Genomic DNA, 25502 nt, shown 5'->3' on the forward strand with positions numbered 1-25502 from the left:
GCATTTGGAACAGTGAGCATAAAAAAAGTCCAGAGATCGCAAAGAATATTGTCCGACACTTCTCTGGTTGATGCAAACACACAGGTAGTTTGGGAGCAGACCAAGGATTACCTTTATAAATAAGGGTGTACCAATGAGAGAGCCTACGGGGCCAAAGCAGGCCGTCCTACAGAGAGTATAACTCTGTGGTGAGTCAGAGCCTTACAGTTTGTAATGAACCGCAGCGAAGCATGGTAAGCTGCGTCCACCCAAGAAGACAGTTAGCAGAGGCATGCATATAAAGAAGATCACCATAGTCCAACACAGGTAAAAAAGTAGCAGCAACTAATCGCTTTTTTACATTATTGGAAAAGCACAGCTTATTTCGAAAATAAAAACCCAGTTTTAACCTCAACTTTTTCACCAGGTACTGTCCATGTGGCTGAAAAGTGAGGGAGTCATCAATCAGAATACCCAGATATTTATAAGAGTCAACAACCTCTATTTCACTTCCTTCAAAAGTGACCACCGAAGGGATATTCTGTGGCCTACTCCGACTGTTTGAAAACATAAGTTTAGTCTTATCTGTATTTAAAACAAGTTTCAGTTAAAAAAGGGTATCTTGAACAACATTGAAAGTATTTTGCAGGAGATCGATTGCCTGCACAAGTGTTGGCTAGTTTGTCAGTTAGCAGTGTATTCTCACTGAGGCCACTTTCAGCCCTTAGCTCACAGAAGCCGCCATTGGCCTCAGCACCCCGCTGAGAAGCCAGTCGGCTACAAGCGCAACCCCTACCCACGTGCCATACAGGCAAACTTCGAACTTGTTTGTTTTCCCTAAAGCCTTTAGAGGTAGGGGAGCCATGGCTGGCTGTCGTTTATTTCTCCCAGCAGCATATCAGCTACTGGGCAGCTCATGCTTCAGATCCCTAGGTGGTTTCCACCCTAACCCAGGAATACAAGCTTCAATTCTGACAGCCAAGTTCCTCTGCTTGAGCTGTATGAGATATGTACGTGAAATTCCTCACAACTCAGTTGATATAAGTCATCCAGTGTTAAGTACTGCCTCTGGCGGTCAGTAAGGTTGAAAGTTATAGATGTAACTACGCTGCCAGAGTTCTTGGTCACTCGGAATCTCGTTAACTTTCATGAAGATTCCGTAGCACTGATCTCAGGAATGACACCAGAACGTATAACTGGCCGGGGTCATCCAAGGTCACACAAAAGACTTGACCTGTGTATGTGTGAGACAGAAGATATCCAGTGTTAAACCCTAACTCATAAAAGTAGTCATTTGAAAAATATTGATTTAAACTGTATTTAATATTTATTTAAAAGGAATTATTTATTTCAAGATTTTGTTCATAGACATTTATTCATTTTAGAGGAATGTTTATTTATGAATAAATACCTTTATTTTATATTGAATGAAATCCCTTTCAATGGAGTTATAACTGATTCTCTCCAGAATATTCTCAGTTATTCCAACTTTCTACAGCATACGGTTGGCTCCTTTGATTTTCCACAGTACGGTGTTGGTTACTGTGATTTTCTACAGTATTTTACCCAAGTACTTTTTGGGGTACAGTAATGTTTTCCAGTAGATAGTAATTCTGTGATTTTTCTACAGTAGGTTCTTGGTTACTGTGATTTTCTACAGTACTTTATCAGGTACAGTCAGTGGTGGATTGGCCATAGGGAGTACCGGGAGTTTTCCCGGTGGGCCGGTCAGTAATGGGCCGACAGTGGCTGACTTTTTTTTTTTTTTTAATGTAAAGACACATAAGAGGCCCTGTGGCCCTATGACAGGCCCAGTAGTCCCGCCCACGCATTTTCCAGATCCCCCCTCGTCCAATCACCTTTAATGATGAGCTAATGACACATCATTAGCAATCTGTGAGAGAGAAGAGAAAGCAAAAATGGAGAAAAAACGAAAAGGCGGTGCAGGAAAAACTGAGGGAAAAGAAAAAAAAAGCTCTCGTAACTGATGCTGCTAAGAGCAGAAATATAATAAACATGTTTGCTGCTGCGGGGGCCGGCGGCGGTGGCGTAGCCTCCGGCTCCGGGGCTTTGGCTGCGGGTCCCTCTCAGGTGTCGTCGGACAGTGAAAGTGAGGCTCCCCTGCCATGGTGGCACAGTGACATGAAGTGGAACTTCTAATGAGGACAAGACACGTCTGTATGAACGGACTCCCTCTACTGGTGAACTGCAGTATCACAACTGTTAAAGCATTGAGAACGCGCTCTTGCACCCGACATGTATATATTTTCCACACGTAACATCAACATTAGTTAGCGTCAACAAGCACTTCCTGTTTACATGCTCTTCACAAGAGTAAATAATGTAATAAAACAAGTTACAACATACAGGAGGGGGAGGAGGAGATTGGTGGTGATAGCAGGTGAGTGTGCTAGCTAACATAATAATAATAATATCCTGATTAATTACAAATCAGGTCACCAGAGTTAAAGTGTTTCTGTCAGTGTTTATGGTTTATTGTCCTTGCTTTTTTTTTTAACACTTATTTATGGAAATTTTCAGCTTAAATTACATCAAATAAGAGATAAGGAGACAATGACCCATTCCAGTATAGTAGTGTTAAGGGCTTGTGTGATTATATGTACAGTACATTAACGGACCGAGTTGGCACAGTATCTGCGCGCGGATTGTGGTGGGTCAGTCTGGACCAAAAAGTCCAGGGCCGAACTTTTGTCCCAGTCCAGGCCTGGGTACAGTGATTCATTACAGTACATTGTTGGTTACTGAGTGTCCACAGTACTTTTTTGGATACAGTGATTTTCTACAGTTATTAGTTACTGTAATACAAATATGTCCATGAGCTCTGGACTTCTACTGAATGTCAGCCTGTAGTGTCAACATCTCATCCTCCACTCCAGACGAGTTCAGGTGGAAACAGCGTTGCAATTGGAATGAATCAACCTCAACGTCTTCCAGAAATGGGTAGGACATGAATGTAGCAACTGGCTCCAGTAAAGCAAAGTCTTGAAAGTGTTTGTCAAACTCTGACAGACACTTGTCAACACGCCTTCCGTTGCGTCTCCAGCTCTGACACAAGGTTTTGGAAGTTCCCCAAATCATGGAGCTGCAGCTTCGAGGACAGATGTTGCATTTTTCATTTGAAAGCATTAACTGAGCTGATCATATCAACCACGGTTTTGTCTTTCCCTTGTAGCTCTAAATTAAGCTCATTCAACATGTTGGTCAGATCGGTTAAAAAGGCTAAGTCTAGCAGCCATTGATCGTCATTTAGTTGGTTGTATTCTGCATGTTTAACAGCATGGAGAAACTCCTTTATCTCAGACAGAGCTTATCAATGGCAATAAATTCATTCAAGCGACAGACCATTGCGGGCACATCGTCCGTGGTGATTGACATTAATTTGCACACTGTGAGCAGGGTTTTGTCGATAACGTTTTTAAAAGACAGGGTACATCCCAAGTCTCTAAATTGCATCCCTGTTTCCCTCACTTGCGTCCTTTCCTTGGGTCTTAATCCCTCCCACCAGGGATGCAAGCGGGGAGAGAAGACGTGAGGAAACACGTTTTAACAGACATGAGACGTCTTTTCCTCTGAAGCGTCACGTGAAGCAACGTCTGTTTCTGATGACTGCTGCCGACTGACAGCTGATCACATCTGATCAGCTGTCAGTCGCTTTAACAGCTGACGGAGTTTTGTCTGGAGAGTTTTTAGCGAACATTCCAATAAAAATATTGATAAATTATCGGATGTTTTCAGTTGATTTAATGGTGTTAAACTACTACTTATATCAATAAAGACACAGTAGTTATCATGAGTGTCAGAGTGGAGATGTCGTCTGTTACCGTTTAATAAACTGCATTGAGTATTAATATACTGTGTTCTGTGTCCCTGATTATACTCACAGGATCCATTTGTTCCGGCGAAATGAGTCTTATTTATTATTTACTTTGGTATGTTTTGAAATTCTGATTGTGACATTATAAAATAACCCACAATATAAATATAGTTTCTTTGATTTTAATTACATAAAGGTTGAGGGAAACGGATCGAATCTTTGAAGAAAGTTGTTTGTGGTCCTTTTGTTGTTCAGACCTACAATGAACAAGAAAAGATATAATATATAACTTGAGTTCAATCTGTGATCGTCTCTGGTATGAAACTGCAGCGTCCAATCAAATAACAGATTAGCAGTGAGGGGGCGTGTCCAGATCCAGAAAATGGTCCACTTCATATCTTTGCAAGTTACCAAGAGGATTGATTGGCACTGAAAGCACAGCACAAGTGAATATGAAGGGAACATTATTCAGTTGTTTATTGGATACAGGGTCACAGGTGACTACAGTCCCACATTATTTGTACTGTAATCTATCTGATCAGGAGATCAAGCCTTTGAATGACATTCAACAAGGTTTTATTTTCTGTGGCATCACACCTGATAAAGTTCCACCGTGTAAATAATAAAGAGGAGAGGGGGGCTACTCTTAAAGATGTCCTCAGGCCTTGTAAATTTAAGATGTGAAAAATGCACCTTATGCAATTGCGGCTACAAGAATGGAAGGCTGGATGAACACCTGTAGTAGGCCATCCAGAACTCACCACTGGCCAATTAGAGACCGAATCCAAAATTATCAAAAGAAATGTGATATTAGTGAAGTTAGCTCTGCTGAGGGCCTCAGAGCCAAGAGTACAAATGATATCGTTCCTCGACATGGAACTTATTGATGAGGACTAACAGGCCCCGCAGAGGGAGGACGGGTGGATAAGGATGATGGCAATGTGTGCCAGAACCGTCGTTGCAGACAAGAACAGAGGCTGCCAGGAATTCCTTAAAAAAAACTCAGCAATATGCGAAGACGCTGCGCAATTGTAAGCGGGCCTTAGAAATGGTGAGTGTGGCTGGCTGGCGAACAGCATCATACTGCTTGTCAAAATAATAATTATACTTTATTTGTTTTCTTTCTCAGATGAAGAAAGATGTTGGAAGTGAGGAGGCGGCTGAGATGGAGGAGGCGACATAATTTATAGCAACCTGAATCCCTCCCCCGCCCTTCCCATCTTTCCACCTGCTCCCCCCCCATATTCGCCCCTCAGCCCCTTTCTAAGTTCTCCCCTGTATCCCCACTGGAGCTCTCAGCCTTCACTACAGGAATGAGAAGCTCCATCTGTATCCCATCCCATCTACTCTCGTAAAGGACTGTCTCCCAGCCATCGCACCACTCACAGCAATACTTAACTCCTCCCTCAACTCCGGCTCAGTCCCCGACACACTTAAACTGTCTGCTGTCACCCCCATCCTCAAGAAACCTGGACTTGACCCTGACTCCATGAGCAATTCCCGGCCCATCTCAAATCTGCACAAATCAAATCCCACCTCATTTCCAACGATCCGTCCAGCCTTTTCAAACCGGTTTCCGCTCACAGCACTGAAACAGCCCTTCTGAAAGTCACCAATGACCTCCTCCTCTCCTCAGACTCTGGTCACCTCAACATTCTCATTCTCCTCGATCTCACTGCAGCCTTCGACATCAACCACAGCATCCTTCTCTCCCGCCTCGAATCATCCCTCAACATCACTGGAACTGCTCTCTCCTGGCTCACATATCTAACAAACAGACAACAAGTCATCAACAGCTGCACCTCCTCCACCGCTCCTCTTCTCAAGGCGTCCCCCAGGGGTCGGTGCTCGGTCCTCTTCTGTTCATCCTCTACCTGCTCCCTCTTGGTCACACTATCCGTCAACATGGTCCTCTCTTCCACTGTTACGCCGGTGATGTCCAGCTCTACATCTCCACAAAGGCCATCACCACTGCTCCTCACTCCACTCTGACCGACTGTCAAAAGAGGGGCGGGGTGAGGCCAGTGACAGCCGGCCGGCCCGGGCGCCCGAGAGTCGGCCGCACCGGGAGGTGAAGACCGTTTGCCCGCCGTTGTTAGGACGGTCTTCAGACTGCGTGCACCGGGGCTCGGTCCTCAGACGGTTGCCCGCCGCCATTAGGCCGTCGGTAACTACCTCCTTCGCGCCGGCTCCGGTCTTCTCTGAGTCGGGTTGTTTGTGAATGCAGCCCAAAGTGTGTGATGAACTCCATCTAGTGCAGTAAACCACTGCGATCATCAGCAGACACTCGGATCTCTGTGGTCACATCAAGTGCAGAATCTTCCATGAAAAATATTCAAACGGGCGGAAGGAGTCACGGGACCCAACATCCGGTTTTCAAAATACTAACTGATATGAATGTGTTCAGAAGATTTCTGACCACATCCAGTAGAGGTTCCAAAACTTCATAAACCTAACCCTGATTGAGCACGAGGCTCACATGAGCCTGATGTGGAACATCTAAAAACCGGGCCGCCGCAAAGATGGCGCGATGCACGGTGGAGGAGAAGTCTCCTTTGATGAAGGTGAGGAGCCGCGACATTCTGCAACGAAGACCGGAAGCAGGCCAGACGAGTGCGACGCACGTGACCGGACAGGATGGAGCGCTTCTTCCTTTGGATGACCGGTTCGGTGGCGCCGCAGGTCCGGCTTCACAGCCGGAGGGACCCAGCGGAGACCGAGCATGTGACCTGCCATCCAAGCGGCGGTGCATCGCACCATGAATGCTGTGATGAGTCTCTACATCTTCCGTCGCAAACTAAAAGCACATCTTTTTCAACTACACCTTGAATAAGGAAGGTAGCGCCGTAGTAGCACTTAGATGTTAGTTTAGCTTTATTGAAGAAATTGTACTTTCTTGATTCTTGTTGTTCTGAGTGTGTACTCATGGTTGAATGCACTTATTGTAAGTCTCTTTGGATAAAAGTGTGAGCTAAATGAAATGTCCAGAGGCTCGGACTATAGGGGAATTATAATTATAAAACATACACATATATACTTACTTTAGACTCATCAATTATAGCATATCACTCCTTTTTCATAGTTGCGTACTCACTGCAATATGCAGGCTTTTTGGCCTGCCACTTGGAGCAATATGTCATCCCACCAGCAGGGGTCGCTCCAAGCACGCTAATTAAAGACACTTCAACTCACAACAACAATTATTTCATAGATTTATTACTGAACCATCACTTTCTTTGTACAGTAATAACTATAATATCACTCTTTCTTTTAAGGGAAATCTGCTCTACTCTGGCTCTACCCACTCTCTGACAAAGGGACAACTGCAGGGACGCTGAGGGGTCCCTGGGGGTCCATGGTGGTCCCGGGGGTCCCTGGGGGACCTGGGGGGACCTCGGGACTTGCGGAGAGATGGACCGAGCATTAGGCAGTCCCGTGGCTTTCTCAAATGATGAAGGGCTGCTCCAACCCAAGAACCCTAATCCTTGGCAAAAAAATTAACCGCAATGCGAATCTGTATGGATTACTACCAAAAACGTTACGAACGGCAAATTATCTCTTTTTTGCTAAAACACAAAATGTTACAGTATGCTTCAATAAAAAAGACAAGCTTGGATGTGTGTGGTAAATAAGCACAATAAAGAATGAATATCTTCAAGATATTGCTGTCATGATCAGATAAAAGAGATTGAAGTCACTCAAATGCTCATATAGTTTAGAAATATATACAAGGCTTGAACATATTAACAAAGTGAACTAAGTGCTAAGTAAAAGGTTTTCTTTCTGTTTTCTTCTCCTTCTTGTCCTCTCTTTTTGACATCAAGGACAAATAATAAAATCCAGAAAATGAAATTAAGAATGGTGAGGAACAGCCCTACTGAATAAGAGAATGCATGTCTTGTCTCATTAAACAGAAATATGATAAGCAGAATAATAATAAATGGCACTCTATTATTCCCTATATGTGACAAAATACTGTAAGATAAGGAGAAGCAGAGGTTCCTCTCAGGTTACTCTCCAGGAGCAATGCATTATGGTTATTTCACTGTCAGGCTGATGAATTCTCGTAGGACAATGAAACCTTCCTGAGCTGACCTAATGCGACACTAAGCTATGATACTATGCCATGACTGGTACAACCAAACCTCCTCAGTCTGTTAATACTGGCTTTGTCCAGACTGCCAGTTTCGAGTGGCCGCAGATTTGGTTGGGTAGAGTTACTATAGCTTTTTGGGGAATCTTAACTTTTAAGCCAATGCCTCAGAGCATTTGAAAGGCATCCGTGTTTTGTCTGAAACCAGTAAGCAGTGGAGCAACAGTCTGGATGGGGGTTTAAAGGTTCGGATCAGGTTTTGAGGATGTCTTGAGATCCCAGAGGAGTTTGTGAGGAGCCTTCCTATCAGGAGCCGTGAACAGCTGGTCTGCAGTCAGTCCAAGGCCTTCTCAGCACATATAATCTGACAGTACATCAGCAAGGAGAACACCAGGGCCAGGATCTGACAAGAGAGAAGAGCTCAAATCAATGGCAAGTCATTTCAATGGGGTTCTGTTTAAAGCAGCCATTTCTAGAGCCTGACCCATGCAAGATCTATGGGGGACGGATGGAGGGATGGATGGAGGGATGGATGAATAGCAAACAGACACAACTTGATATCAAGTCCAATTCATCTGCAATGTCAACTTTTAAGAGATTAAGTGTATACATCTTGCTAACATCATGTCAACAATCACTGAGGTCTGAGAGGGTTCAAACCAACAGCATAATATGAATGAGAAATGAATATTGGAGAAAAATACCTGCACAACACCAATACACAGGCCAAACACCAGGACCGAGGAGATGTTATCCAGCAGCCACTGCCTGGCCTTCTGGTAGCACGGCTGCAGGGAGCAAACAGACATGTGAGGACATGAAGAATGATAATGCAGAACAATTTGCAAGGTATTGCTTGCAGACGGACAAATGAAAAGACTCGGAAGTCTAAGAAATTATTTTAAAGATGGTGGCAATTGGAGTTATCTTTCATCCAGCCATCATTCTTGTTCGCAGTACTGGCTTTGTACTCAAGTTAAATGCGGAGATCTGGAAACCAAGAACACTCAAATCAGCCAAATAAACAATGAAGAGTCAAAAGATTCCTCAAGCTGTCTGTTGTAAACATTGTCATAGTGTGTAGTCGACGCACTTTAATCTACTGTGCCATTGTAGTTTAGTGCACATACTTGTCCTGTTCAGTATTAGAAACATTTCAGCTTGACTCAATAGAGCGATAGAGCATCTGGATACAGTGCTGGCTGGTTCCCCCGTCTGGCCGTCTGACTGCTGTGTTTCTCGTCCTATTGGAGTTCATTGTCGAGACGGGATTGTGTTCCAAGATTCCACCAATTTGTCGACGAGAGCAAACGACGCTCAAATCCATGAAAAAAGACAAAATAAAGCTTCAAACTATGGTGGCAATGTATAAAGCAATAAATAAAACACATTGCTGCCAGCTAACCTTAACAGTTTCTGAGAAGTTCAACCTATTTTCTTTACTCTAGGATAATCTCAGTAAAATATTAAATCTCATACAAAAAATTTTAAACTGACTAATTCTCTCAAACTAAATCTGGATGAATTGCCGATGGGTGAGTGTATCTGATTATGTCACACATGAAGATGTGAGGAATGAGTCCATTCTATGTTGTGTAAAAGCGTTGTGTGTACAGTACAGTGCAGGCTTTTCTACACCATGTTCCAACATGATCCTTTCTAGTCCCATCGTGGTACTCTCACGGTGTTTCTGGATATCTGAATATATAAAGCACATGGTTTTCACTATCCACTGGCCACTTTCCTGCATGCTGTTTAGTATATTTTTGAAATGGACTTGAACTTATACAACAACTCTCTCGTCACATTTAGATACAAATAAGATCCTGCCATCTGGTAACTTCCAGGTGTGTTTATTAGGAGCCAATCCGACCTGCTGGTGTACATATGACTCGATCCCTCAGAGGCTAAGGGTACAGGGCATGCGAGGTAAGTTTGTAATTGTGATTGTAATTCATCGGGCCCTTTAGACACATCTGGAACACACAGATTTAATTTGAGAGAGTCAGACTGTGGTGGTTGGGCTCAGCTGCAGAAGGCACAGAGTAGTTCAGGGAACGGTGCCGAAAGAGGCTTAACTGGCCTCAGCTGGACTTGAGCAAGGGTTTGTGTCTCTCTATATGAACTCTAGTAGGGACGGAGGAGCGAGAGAGGAGAGCAAGGACACAAGACACAACAATCGGCCGACGGAGGATCCAGACCCAGCAGGAGCGCTCTGCCTGAGGAACAACCAATAAAGAAACGTGCTGAGAGCGCTGCCTTGACTGTGGACTACCTTTGTGCTGGGGAGACTTACGGGGTGACAAGAACCTGTTGCACACATCTAAACATGTTGTTCATAGCTGCAGACCAACCTCACTCCACCCGTCAACACAGTGGTCCGTCCCAACGGAGCAGCAGGATGAGGGCAGCGTTCCATTCAGCACATCATACCAGTCGGTCTTGTTCGTTACTCCACAGCATTTGAACTAGGAAAACAGACAGAAAGATTAAGACCACTCGACTACATGACGCCTACATCCCTTCACTCCCCTGCACATCCCTCCACACCTCATATTTAAATACTTGCCACTTTACTTTACACTTGTCACTTTCACATACTCACTTCATTCTGTGCACTTCATTTACATTTTAACTTTCATTTTTATATTCTGTAGATCCAATTGTAAACATTCATGCTCCCCTTTTATTACACTCTGTTTTATGTTGATCGTTAAATGTTTATTGTTAAATGTTATGCACCTCCCGCCAGGACAAATTCCTTGTATGTGTAAACATACTTGGCATTAAATGGTTCTGATTCTGATGACTCATACACTACGGACTGTGCTGTTTGAAGAGAGGGCTCAGAGATGGAGGGTACACATCCCAATAGTATCACAACAATCCAGCAGGTAGGTTCTACGGCCGGTTAGAGCTGTGATAAAGGGAAAACTAAATTGTACTGGGAAAAGGCCATCGGAATGATCAATACAGCCTGCAGATGTTGAAATGTGACGAGGATACAGTACCTGGCACACTGTTTAAATACAGTATGTTATATTTCTAGCTCATGAGTGTGAAGCTACCTTACAGTAAACAAGAGCTGAAGGTAGCACTCTGTTTGAAGCATACTGATCCCTTAAGGGTGGAGCAACTGTGACAACCTGCAGTGACATCACTTGTTCTGTTTTACACACCCTGTCCGACCGTACACTCATGCAGCACAAGTCATGCATTGTGTGTAAAGAGTCTCACCATTTTCTGGACATTGTCCCAGGATTTCTTGAGTCCAGGTTCTGATTCATAAATCTTCATACCTTCCTTTAGTTCACCTTGTGCGTTGGAATCCAGCTTACAAAAAGAGGCAGAAAGAAACAGATATTAGATCCGTGATCTTGACCCACGTGAGGCAGTGTGAACGGGTCACCAGTCTACTGCTGCTTCTACAGCAGACACATCACAGCCCGGGAAAAATATCAGCAGCAATGACTAGAAGATCCTCTGGACCAACTGGGAAGACGGGCAGACAAACATCAGCATACTGGAGGAAGCCAACCTTAACCTTAGCTTGAGCTCCATTCTATGCTCTGCTGCTGTCAGTTGTCATTTTCAGCTCAAACGAATGCGACCCTCCTCCTCCCAGTCACCTCCAGGCAGCAGGTCATACTCCTCACTCATCACTGGATGACAGCAACTCCCTTCTGCACCACCACCAGTGTGTGGACTCCAGGGGGGATTCTGCCGGATCAGATCTCTGAGTCACTGCCCCTTGTGCATCCTGGTTCAGGATAAAGTCTGATTGCCAAAGACTTTGCACTATTCATTGTTATACCACGTAATAAATATATTGTTGAATTTGGAACAATTCCCTCTATGGCCAACTTAGGGAGGGGAATCGCATCCAAGGGGAACAAAAAGATCATTACGTCGATGAACCCATATCCCACCTGAGAAAATAATGCGCTGTTAAACAGCTGATTGAAGGCGCAGGTAGAAAATCCACAGCCCGCCACTGGAGTAAACATACATACATACACACATACAGAGTACATATGTTGTTCTTGTTCTGAAAACTGTTCATGAAAAGAACGAAACTGAAACATGCACATTGTGTAATCATTGTAAATAGTTTGTTTTTATATAAAGTACATATTTTGTTCTTGTTCTGAAAACTGTTGACAGACAACACTTCTACTCAAAAAATGATAGTACAAAATTTGGTATTAGACATTGATTTACATGTATCTACCATTTTATTCATATATTTCACTGCTTTTGTGAACCTAAGACCTTTGGTAAACCAATTTCCATCACCAAAACAGTTTGTTCACAAGAGATATGAAGAATTTCCAAAATCGAGCATAAATCTTTCAGCTTTAGGACCATATTATCTCTTTACACTTGTGCCTTATGACAATGGTGCCTCATTGTATAGAGAGCTGAGATTGTTCAGCATATTTTTTATAGAACACATGGGTATGTATCTCATATGCAAGTGCCTTTAAAAATGAATTTAAGAAATTATTTAAAATCGAGAAAATTACCTCAGACCCCAGAGAGACCTCAGACCCCAACCTTTGCAGAGAGAATGTTCACATATTGAGCTATGATTTGGGTTAGAGAATGTTCACATATTGTGTTATGATTTGGGTTAGAGAATGTTCACATATTGAGCTATGATTTGGGTTAGAGAATGTTCACATATTGTGCTATGATTTGGGTTAGAGAATGTTCACATATTGTGCTATGATTTGGGATAGAGAATGTTCACATATTGTGTTATGATTTGGGTTAAAGAATGTTCACATATTGTGTTATGATTTGGGTTAGAGAATGTTCACATATTGAGTTATGATTTGGGTTAGAGAATGTTCACATATTGAGCTATGATTTGGGTTAGAGAATGTTCACATATTGAGTTATGATTTGGGTTAGAGAATGTTCACATATTGAGTTATGATTTGGGTTAGAGAATGTTCACATATTGAGCTATGATTTGGGTTAGAGAATGTTCACATATTGTGCTATGATTTGGGTTAGAGTTGGACCTTACAGCTGCATCATTTTAAAGAAATAATCATAATAATAATAATGCATTTAATTTATATAGCGCTTTTCTTGGTACTCAAAGTCACTTTACACAACATTACAATGTCCTAAAAATTATGTAATAAAACAAGTATAATAATAAAACAGATACAAAATAAATAAAAACAATAAGAGCACACAGTCATACATTAAAAGCAGTTCTGAAGAGGTGGGTTTTGATTTGTGTTTTGAATGTGGAGAGGAAAGTGCAGTCTCGGATGGGTTTGGGGAGAGAGTTCCAGAGGGAGGGGGCAGCAATAGAGAAGGCTCTGTCACCCCATGTCCGGTGCTTGGTCCTATGGGGGATGGATAGGAGGTTGGCATCAGAGGAGCGGAGCTGACGGGATGGAGTGTGGTGGTGGAGCAGGTCGGTGAGGTAGGAAGGGGCCTGATTGTGGAGGGCTTTGTGAGTGAGAAGAAGGATTTTATATTGGATCCGTTGTGGGACGGGGAGCCAGTGGAGATTCTGGAGAAAAGGGGTGATGTGATCATGGGAGCGGGTGTGGGTGAGCAGGCGAGCAGCAGAGTTCTGAATGTACTGGAGTTTATTGAGGATTTTGGATGTTGTGCCATAAAGAATGCTATTGCAGTAATCAATTCTGGAGGTGATGAAGGTGTGGATCAGGGTGATGGGCGGAGACGGGCAATGTTTTTTAAGTGAAAGAATGCAGTTCTGGTGATTTGTCATCCTGAAAGTGATTATTTTCTAGGCGGACCAGAAACCTTTTCATTTGTTTCTGTGTGTCATCTTCATTTACTCTTAACCAGTAACATATTTACTGATATTTACACATCTGAACTAAATCTCACATGTGTACCTTTTATTATAACCAAAATGATTCAAATAGCCATAGTGGTTGCAGAGATACACCCTTTTTAGTTTGGGATGACATTTAGAGGAAAGGGCCTGAAAATAGGTGGATTTTTATCAAGCTGAGGTTTCAAGTTGTGAGGGACAGTGTAAAGCTTGATAGACGCTTGCTGCATCCATCCTCACCAGATACAACTTTAAACTGCAGTTCTGATGATTATATTGCATTACTACATTCTATTAAGCTTGTGGCAATCTTTTATGAACATGAGTGATTCCAAAGGGATAATTTTTTATAAACATTCTCCCCAAACCTGAGGCTGCTCATATCACATGTTCTAACCAGAGGTATTGGTGAAAAGCATGCAGGATCCCTCAAGGGCCATGCTCACAAAACACTGTTGTTCCTATTTCATCAAATGTACACACACATTGTACTCAACAACCAAATTGCTGAGATCAAATGTAGCCTTCCACACCAAAGTCGAGTCCCCGTCACTATGGGCCCCCTGATTTTATTATCGTCTGTCTTTTTATTTTATTGTTATTGTTGGTTGTAGCTCTCTGTTTCACTTAAGCCGTTTTCTTATTTTTGCTTATGTTATGCTCTTTCTACTGGTGTTCTCTGTGTACATTGCATTGGGTTAAGCTGAGCTCACCTTGTCATGGAAGATGTGTATCACCAATATTAGAGTGGCCTCTGTCAGGACCAGGAGCAGAAGGATCACAAAGAACTGCAGAAGAGAGAAGAGCGTTTGGAGACGGACATCATTACCAAACAATATCTGCAACTCCTCCACCGCGTGGACCTCTCACCATGACCAACAGGCAGCGCTGCTCCTTCAGGGCCCCCAGACAACCCAGGAAGCCCGTCACCATGGTGATGCCACCGGCGACCAGCAGCAGGTTGGCAGCTGAGAGGGATGGAAAGGACAGGGGCAGAGAGGAAAACTCTGCCTGGGTGAAGGACAGCCACACGCCGATGCCAAACAAGCCGCATCCTCCCAGCTGTTCAGGAAACGTGATGTCAGAATGCAGCATTACTCTCCATGCTTGGTCTGGAAGGTGTGTAAGTGAGTAACTAAAGGGATTACATCATTTCAGAAGCATGCAATAAGCATATCTAAAGTGACTTGACTTTATTTATTTGATGTGGACATCACAGTGGCATTAGAATTCATAGCATACATCTATGCACACAAAAAACAGATGCACTGTGTTAAGTGTCTATAGCTAAATGCTAATTTCCATTTAATTTTTACCTGTCCACAGGAGGCTTTTTTTATATATAATAAAATGTGATAAAATAGAATAAAAAAGAGAATGCATCCACAGATGCATACATATATACATACACAAAGTAAAAGTATGTGTTACAAGGGTGTTAAATGTCGTCATCTTCCTAAAATAATGGCTTAAGCCATTTTTTGACAAAAACGACTTCCTTGCCTAAATCATCTCCTCATGATGCTGGCCTCCTCTGGTAAAACCTCCTCCATCCTCAGTTGAACAGATCATGTGATTCTACCCTGTAGTATAACATGTCAACAGTGTGACTTAGGACATTTTATTTTGCTTAAGTCAAAAGACAATCTGATTTAGGACATTTTACAAGCTTTTTAATATGGCATTTTGAAGCTATCATTTAAGCTAGCAATTTAGTTAGCATTTTTTGTCAATGAAAATCTCACTGGAACATAATATTAGTAATCATAATATAATTTGACCTGCAGAGTCTAGAGGCAGTGTGTTACATTTGGTTAAGTTGTTTGTGTTTTCTGAAAAACCTGAAGAAATGACTTGGGCCATTATTTTAGGAAGGTGACGATGTGTAAACTCTTTATGGAAAGTGTAAATTAACAACATGATATGACAGCAACTTGTGACTGAGCAATACTAACCCAGAAGATGAGGTTAAAGACAAACATCAAATATTTGACACAGCACAAACACCTCACAGACTCTGACATCCTGCAACAGAGAGAGGGGGGCAGAGGAGAAGAGGTTTACACAGCGCTGCATGTCACCGCTCACTGAGACCCTGCTGTGTTCCACTCTGACGGAGGAGTGAATGTACAGTCTCTGCATGGCCTTGTTTGTGGCTGTGTGTGTCTGTGCTGCTGCTTCAGCTTCTTGTTCTTTTTGCACAGGATGAAGATGGAGGATGTTAGGCCCCATTCCTCCTTTGGAATCATACTAAGAAGTGGTCACTATGACAGAAGGAATCATTACAGCGACTAACTCTTTCAGTGTGTGAGTACATATGGCTTTGATGTGCATGTGAGCATGTTCACAGTGGAAGAGTGGCTGGTCTCTGACCAAGTGGTCCTTACACTGAATACTGACCCCGCACAGGAAGTCAAACTGCTGACAGGAAGGAAGCTCCCTCCTCTCCTCGGTAGACCTAATTATACTGCTGAAGGCATTTCCCAAGGCCACAGCCAACCTGTGAGTCACACGTCTCCGGCAGAGCAAAGTGATGAGCAGCTGCTGTGGTCACGTATGGCACTGCACGGTGCTGCATGTTTATTGATTGTAGAAATCGAGGAGGAAAGCCTGTTTTTTTTTGTCGGTTTCATGTCAGTGCATGTTTCTATGAGCTGATGTTATGTGAACAGTCAGAGGACACGATGAGACTCAAAGTCTGAGACTGTGACTAAGGCAACGAGGTCGAGCCAATCAGAGGCCGGGAAGGAACGTAAGGTTGCCATAGGCCCTCAACCATGGAGCCAAGACAGCCTATACATTACCGTTTAACTTTAGACGACATAAAAAAAGGTCTGTTCTGATTTACTGAGTTTCTAGTAACTACTGTATCTCTGAGCTACCTATAAAACACACACGTAGGTTATGCTATGTGATCGTATCACTGATGTAAAAACTAACGTCATAGTTTTTCCTTCATATCCTTCCTGCCACTTAGACAACCTTTGAAATCCAGGGATTGATTGCACACCAGTAACTCTCACACATCACAGTATTTCATCAGCCATTGCTATGGTTTACGTTTATAGTTTATGTCAGGTAAACAGTAGGTCTGTCCTCGTGTGTATATAGACACATATACACACATATACACTCACCTAAAGGATTATTAGGAACACCATACTAATACTGTGTTTGACCCTCTTTCGCCTTCAGAACTGCCTTAATTCTACGTGGCATTGATTCAACAAGGTGCTGAAAGCATTCTTTAGAAATGTTGGCCCATATTGATAGGATAGCATCTTGCAGTTGATGGAGATTTGTGGGATGCACATCCAGGGCATGAAGCTCCCGTTCCACCACGTCCCAAAGATGCTTTATTGGGTTGAGATCTGGTGACTGTGGGGGCCATTTTAGTACAGTGAACTCATTGTCATGTTCAAGAAACCAATTTGAAATGATTGGAGCTTTGTGACATGGTGCATTATCCTGCTGGAAGTAGCCATCAGAGGATGGGTACATGGTGGCCATAAAGGGATGGACATGGTCAGAAACAATGCTCAGGTAGCCCATGGCATTTAAACGATACCCAATTGGCACTAAGGGGCCTAAAGTGTGCCAAGAAAACATCCCCACACCATTACACCACCACCAGCCTGCACAGTGGTAACAAGGCATGATGGATCCATGTTCTCATTCTGTTTACGCCAAATTCTGACTATACCATCTGAATGTCTCAACAGAAATCGAGACTCATCAGACCAGGCAACATTGTTCCAGTCTTCAACTGTCCAATTTTGGTGAGCTCTTGCAAATTGCAGCCTCTTTTTCATATTGGTAGTGGAGATGAGTGGTACCCGGTGGGGTCTTCTGCTGTTGTAGCCCATCCGCCTCAAGGTTGTGCGTGTTGTGGCTTCACAAATGCTTTGCTGCATACCTCGGTTGTAACGAGTGGTTACTTCAGTCAAAGTTGCTCTTCTATCAGCTTGAATCAGTTGGCCCATGCTCCTCTGACCTCTAGCATCAACAAGGCATTTTCGCCCACAGGACTGCTGCATACTAGATGTTTTTCCCTTTTCACACCAATCTTCGTAAACCCTAGAAATGGTTGTGCATGAAAATCCCAGTAACTGAGCAGATTGTGAAATACTCAGACCGGCCCATCTGGCACCAACAACCATGCCACGCTCAATATTGCTTAAATCACCTTTGATTAGATAATTGCATTAATGAGAAATTGAACAGATGTTCCTAATAATCCTTTAGGTGAGTGTATATATATATATATATATATATATATATATATATATATATATATATATATATATATATATATATATATATGAATACAAGTCCATATAAGAGATGTGCTCATATGTCGTTCAAAAAGAAAAAGCATAACCAATAAGATTCATAATCTTCTAGTAAACAGGTGGTATGAAGGACAATCCTTTCAACATATTTAATGCAATACTGTGATTATGATGATGATAACTAACGTTGATATAATCATCATTATGGTCAGCAGCCCAGTGTGTCTAACGAGATCCACAGATGTTTTGCAGTAAAAACAGTTCCATTTTAACTTGTGCAAACTAAACATATAACTACTAGGACAAAATACTATATTGATCTAAACATACTGAGGTTTGAACATGAAGTAAAGTGGAGTTCCGTGTGTCCAGATGTAGTATCTATGTGTGTACAGCTGTAGTATCTATGTGTGTCCAGATGTAGTATCTATGTGTGTCCAGATGTAGTATCTATGTGTGTACAGCTGTAGTATCTATGTGTGTCCAGATGTAGTATCTATGTGTGTCCAGATGTAGTATCTATGTGTGTACAGCTGTAGTATCTGTGTGTGTACAGCTGTAGTATCTGTGTGTGTACAGCTGTAGTATCTATGTGTGTACAGCTGTAGTATCTATGTGTGTACAGCTGTAGTATCTGTGTGTGTCCAGATGTAGTATCTGTGTGTGTACAGCTGTAGTATCTGCAGTAAACTTTACCTGAAGGTGAGTCTCTATTCTTTGTCCCGCTCTTCTTCGTGTCTCTGACTCCTTCACCCCTGGTTCTGATCTTTCCTTTTCCTTTTGCTCTCTTCCTCTCTATTGTTCTTCACATAGACGTTCGTCTTTCCCCAAATCAACTGGTCCTCTTCCACCATTCACAACTTCATATTGAATCTATGGGATTTTACACCTGGAAGGTTTTAGTCTACTTTTTGTTTCCTCTTCTTAACAGAACTGCTTCTCTCTCTCTCTCTCTCTCGCTCTCTCTCTCTCTCTCGCTCTCTCTTGCTCGCTCTCTCTCTCTCTCTCTCGCTCTCGCTCTCTCTCTCGCTCTCTCTCTCCTCAATTCTTTCCAGATGTGTGTTGTTCCCGTCCTCTGAGCTCCTCCCCTTCCTCTGGTCCCTCCTCCAGCTCACAGCCTGCCCCACTCCTCCTGTTTCCTGAGTCTCATGAAGTCTCTACATTGCTGTACGTGGACATACTCACAGCATGACACAGTCTTTCCTGGCCTGATTATGATTATCTATTATATCTGCTGATGTCAGCAAATCCGCATGGTGGATTTCATCAGCAGACATCAGCAGACCATGCAAATGAAATCAAAATACATCATCAGAATCTTCTTATCCTTTTTTAAATACATTACATTTTTAGATTGAGGTCAAAACCTTAAGCCCATCAATGACAATGTTGTGTACACAATGTTAAAGACACCCATGGTTTGCTTTGAGAGGCTCAGTGCTGTTATTCAGACACACAAACTACACTGATGGGTGGAGCACCAGTCAACTCATGTGCCCCTTCATTTACTCTATTATGTAGCAATGTATTGTAATAGCAATACTAGAAATTGCATTTCCTGCTGAAAATGCGTTGGAATACTAAAAGCTGAAGCTTGAAGCTTAAATATTTGAAAAGATAGCTGAATATAGCTGAATTATATGATCTCTTTTGCACTCTGGACAGATGCAAACTCCATTTAGTTGTCATCGTACTTGTACTATGTGCAATGACAATAAAGTTGAATCTGATCTGAAAATAGCGGAATATATTATTGAAAATAGCTGAAAAAAACTGAATATATTATTGAAAATTGCTGGAAAAAAGCAGTTTCAAATTGAACCGGTACACGGCACAGCCCTGTGTGTAATGTTCTGGTCAAGAAATCATATTGGTTCAAAGAAATTCATTGCATCTGAGTTCATACAAACATTACAAATAAGTTTAAATAATGAATATGTTTTAAGTTCAATACAAAGAATGGAGTTAGTACTGGGCCATACAATCTGGGCCATTTTGACCCCAGGACAATGGGCTGCATGTATACATACATACTCGTAAGTGGGTCATTTTGACCACGATGACCAGTGGGAGGATGTGGAAATACACTCTGGGTCAATTGGACCCCGGGACAACGGGCTGTATGTATACAAATACATACATATACACACACACTCATACATACACTTGTACGCGGGTCATTTTGACCCCAGGACCGCAGGAGGATGTGGAAATGCACAGTGGGTAATTTTGACCCCTAAGGACTAGAGTTATGGTTGGGGAGACATGACTCATTTTGACCCCAGGACAACGGGAGGGTTAAGTAAATATACTTGGGGTGGTTTGCTGCTTCAGATTTAATAGCTGCTACTGATATATGATATATACTATACATACATTTTAATTTGTGGCCACAGTGGCTACTATTGAGCAAAGCTACATGGGCTTATGTTAAACAAAACATTTAAAGCAAACTTTTTCAAATGTCATAAAAAAGAAATGATAGTTAGTTAGTTAGTTTGGTCAGAAGTTATCGCTTTAGGCTACATGGTTGTAACCCGCTAGTAAACAGAAGTAGCGGTTTTAAACCGTAAACAAAACAAGCGCCTTAACCAGAGAAACACGGAGAGAGGTCCTCGGGAATTTCTTTCAATCAGGCAATATAATATTCTTCAGGAGTTGAAAAGACGAGCGTCGTAATAACCGGGAAGACAGCGCCAGCAGAAACAACTGTTCAGTCACGTGAGTTTTGCGGGGTATTTTAATCTAATGTGCATAAATGTACGTGAAGACAACATGGAAACACGGCTACTGAAAACTTACACTCCCACATTTTAGCTCCGCGCAAACCACTTGAGCAGCCTGGTCGTTCCAGGTGGAGCACACGGGATGCCTCACATTGTTCACTTCCACATAAACTGCCCCGTAGCATATGCTGGGTTTATCGTTGTCCATCAGAACCACTTTAACATCGTCTGTGAAGGAAAAAACCAACGAACATAGGAACGTGCTTTTGATACCATGATTCATCATTTCCAAGTGGCTCAAGATATAGTTGGTGATTACAAATGTGAAATAATATATCAGACAAAACAAAATAAAATCATGGGGGGAAAGTTGTTGTAGATCTGGAAACACAACAAAGTAATGCTTTGTGGGAGAGATGGCTATGAATTAGTTTAACTACCTGAACATGTCAGATTTGTGCCATCGCCATCCTTTCCGTTATCGACGCTGGTGCCGCAGTTCATGTTCCGGCACCACGCAACGGATTGGTTTTGCTGTTTTGGACGGACCAGGGGACTGACTTCCAGTCGCCATTTCCATCTGCGATTCTCAGCTGCCCGGAACAGACATTTGATGGGTTTCCTTGGAGTTGCACGCTCTTGTGACCTGTTTGTGAACCTTCCTCTTAATTCTCTGCAACACTTGAGTACACTTAATGACTGTGTGCGTGTGTGTGTGTGTGTGTGTGTGTGTGTGTGTGTGTGTGTGTGTGTGTGTGTGTGTGTGTGTGTGTGTGTGTTACCTGTGCATATGACCAAAGCAGGTTTTTTACAGGTTGCGCCGCAACCGAGGCTTTTGCACAAGAGGTCGGAATCAGCCATTCCTTTAATGTGAGAGGAATCGCATGTAAAGTGAGGAATAATCATGGTCATACTACTAAATGTGTCACAACCCCTGACACCTAACCCAAACAAATCCATTTAAATGCATTACAAAGTCAAAAGCAAACACTAAAACTGAATTGAGCTTTAAAATAAAGGAGAAAACTAAAAAGATGAGTTATATATTTCTCCTCTAAACCTCTCAGGTGGTTTCATTTAACGCTACTATGAGGAACTTTAATTTTGTCTCTATTTTACAATAAATCACCCCTGGCCAGATCATCAACAACAACATCAACAACAACAATAACAATAACAACAACATCAACAACAACAACAACATCATCAACATCATCAACAACAGCATCAACAACATCATCAACATCATCAACAACAGCATCATCAACAACATCATCAACAACATCAACAACAACATCAACAGCAACAACATCATCAACAACATCAACAACAACAACAGCATCAACAACAACATCAACAACAGCATCAACAACATCAACATCATCAACAACACCAACAACACCAACAACATCAACACCAACAACATCAACATCATCAACAACATCAACAACAACATCAACAGCATCATCATCAACAACATCAACAGCATCAACATCAACATCAACAACATCAACAACAACAACAGCATCAACAACAACATCAACAGCATCAACAACATCAACATCAACAACATCAACATCATCAACAACAACATCAACATCATCAACAACATCAACAACAACAACATCATCAACAACAACATCAACAACAACATCCACAACAACATCAACAACAACAGCAGCATCAACAACAACATCAACAGCATCAACAACAACATCAACAACAACATCAACAGCATCAACAACATCAACAACAACATCAACAACAGCATCAACAACATCAACAACAGCATCAACAACATCAACAACAACATCAACAGCATCAACAACATCATCATCATCAACAACATCAACAGCATCAACAACAGCATCAACAACATCAACAACAACATCAACAGCATCATCAACAACATCAACAACAACATCAACAACAACATCAACAGCATCAACAACAGCATCAACAACATCAACAACAACATCAACAACAACATCAACAACATCAACAACAACATCAACAACATCAAAAACAACATCAACAGCATCAACAACAACATCATCAACAACATCATCAACAACATCAACAACAGCATCAACAGCATCAACAACAGCATCAACAACATCATCAACAACAACACCAACAACATCAACAACATCATCATCAACAACATCAACAACAACATCAACATCAACATCATCAACATCAACAACAACATCAACAGCATCAACAACAACAACATCATCAACAACATCAACAACAACATCATCAACAACATCAACAACAACAACAACAACATCATCAACAACAACAACATCATCAACAACAACAACATCATCAACAACAACATCATCAACAACAACAACATCATCAACAACAACATCATCAACATCATCAACAACAACATCATCAACAACAACAGCATCAACATCATCAACAACAGCATCAACAACAACATCAACAACAACATCAACAACATCAACAACAGCATCAACAGCAACATCCACAACAACATCAACAACAGCATCAACAGCAACAACAACAACATCAACAGCATCAACAACAGCACCAACAGCACCAACAGCATCACCAACAACATCAACAACAACAACATCAACAGCATCAACAACAACATCAACAACAACATCAACAGCATCAACAACAACAACAGCATCAACAACAACATCAACAACAGCATCAACAACATCAACAGCATCAACAACAACATCATCAACAACAACAACAACAACATCAACAGCATCAACAACATCAACAGCATCAACAACAGCATCAACAGCATCAACAACATCAACAACAACATCAACAACAACAACAACAACAACAGCATCAACAACAACAGCATCACCAACAACACCAACAACATCAACAGCATCAACATCAACAACACCATCAACAGCATCAACATCAACAGCATCAACAGCATCAACATCAACATCAACAGCAACATCAACATCAACAACAACAACAACATCAACAACAGCATCCCTCGCAACGCTGTTGTTGTCTAGTTAGTCACTGCACATTCTTTATACACTTCATATACACTGCACATACTTTATTGTTTCATTTCCTAAATTATTACGCTTTACTGTTTTGTATTGTTGTATATATTGAGTATTTTGCATTCCTGATATTTTGTATTTTATTTGTTGTGTCTCATATGTAAGTTGTTTGCTACTGTGATGGAAGATTTTCCTTGTAGATCTGATAAGGAGGGATGAAGTCTCTGAATCAAAGTTGTCTTACGTCTGTTTATTTCTTGCAAGAGGAAAAGTCTGCAGCAGCTACTCAGAGCAGTTGTGACACAATATTCAATGGAGCAACAGTCATCAGCCCACTTATAACACAATGAGGGTTCCGCCTCCAAACCCCCCAATGAAGGAGACGAGAGTAGCTGAGTCTGTTTGAGAACCATGAACCCCCCAGTTCTCGTCATCAGAGAACTTACATCTTCCTTTGTCCTGAGAAGTCAACCCCTTATCTGTTTACGACCCCCCCAATGTGATATGCCAGTAAGAAAGAACAACATTTTGCCATTACACTACTGTGACAAACACATTTCCCCTCGGGATGAATAAAGTATACATCTATCTATCTATCTATCTATCTATCTGTTTTGGCGGTTCCATTGGACGAGAGCGGTAGTGCGTCCGAGCACCAGATTTCCTTTTAGACACCCTCTCATTTCACTGCAGCGGGCCTCTAGGTCTGCCCCGCTTAGTCCTGGTCCTGGTTGCCTCCCATCCCTCCAGAGGGCCTCCAGCATTGAGAATAACTTCATAGAAAGAGCCAATCTTCTCACTGATGGTCTTCTTTACTAAGCAAATTTCTGAGCATATAGAGGCATCTGCATTTAATTGCGACTGTTTCATAACCCATTAACAGTTCATAGTCACTTTAAATAAATACCTGCCGTCACTTTCTGCTATCATCTCATCTCACAACTCCTCCGATGTATCTTAATAATAATAATAATAATACATTAAATTTGGAGGCGCCTTTCAAGGCACCCAAGGTCACCTTACAATTACAATAAAATAATATAGGGTAAAAGATAAGCATAAAAGATATAAACAACAGTAAAACAGAGCATCAACATAAAAACAAGTGAGGTGCACAGGGACCAGTTATAGTGTGTATGCCAGTTTGAACAGATGAGTTTTGAGTTGAGATTTGAATAATGCGATGGAGTCTGATTGTCTTATGTGTGGGGGGAGGGAGTTCCAGAGCCTGGGTGCTGAGCAGCTGAAGGCTCGGGCACCCATGGTACTGAGGCGTGGCGTGGGGATGGATAGCAGTCCAGAAGAAGATGAGCGGAGAGTGCGGGAGGGAGTGTATTCCTGAAGGAGGTCGTAAAGGTAAGTGGGGGCTAGACTGTGGAGAGCTTTATAGGTGAGGAGAAGGTTTTTGTAGTCGATGCGGTATTGTACAGGGAGCCAGTGAAGTTGGATGAGTACAGGGGTGATGTGGTCCGATGATTTGGTACAGGTGATGATCCGGGCGGCTGAGTTCTGAATGATTTGCAGTCTGTTGATGAGTTTGGTGGGGAGTCCGGTGAGGAGGGCATTGCAGTAGTCGATGCGGGATGTGACAAATGAGTGGACCAGGATTTCGGTGCTGGACTGGGTCAGCGATGGGCGGAGTCTGGAGATGTTGCGGAGGTGGAAAAATGCAGTCCGTGTGATGTTTTGAATATGACGTGCAAATGAAAGGGTGCTGTCCAGAATGACGCCGA

General features: G+C 42.2%; 1 protein-coding gene across 1 annotated transcript; it reads right to left on the reverse strand.

Annotated features, from left to right (window-relative positions):
- Positions 1 to 7023: 7023 nt before the first annotated feature.
- tspan4b (tetraspanin 4b) lies at positions 7024 to 19014 on the reverse strand. The gene is made up of 8 exons (XM_079233024.1): positions 18723 to 19014; positions 15690 to 15759; positions 14605 to 14796; positions 14448 to 14522; positions 11145 to 11240; positions 10262 to 10375; positions 8612 to 8695; positions 7024 to 8310 (listed from the first exon to the last, which is right to left on the reverse strand). Exons 2-8 carry the CDS (start codon positions 15756 to 15758, stop codon positions 8242 to 8244), a joined length of 699 nt encoding a protein of 232 aa, XP_079089150.1. The 5' UTR covers position 15759; positions 18723 to 19014; the 3' UTR covers positions 7024 to 8241.
- Positions 19015 to 25502: the final 6488 nt, after the last annotated feature.

The sequence above is a fragment of the Taurulus bubalis genome (assembly GCF_910589615.1).
Source record: "Taurulus bubalis genome assembly, chromosome: 17".
NCBI lineage: Eukaryota > Metazoa > Chordata > Actinopteri > Perciformes > Cottidae > Taurulus > Taurulus bubalis.

Coding starts and splice junctions, on each gene's coding strand:
- tspan4b (XM_079233024.1), bottom strand. CDS start 15,758: ATGTCAGAGTCTGTGAGGTGTTTGTGCTGTGTCAAATATTTGATGTTT. Junction 11,241..14,447: donor TACACATCTTCCATGACAAG/GTGAGCTCAGCT, acceptor TCTTTTTGTAAG/CTGGATTCCAACGCACAAGG. Junction 8,696..10,261: donor GTGTTGACGGGTGGAGTGAG/GTTGGTCTGCAG, acceptor TGCTCCCTGCAG/CCGTGCTACCAGAAGGCCAG.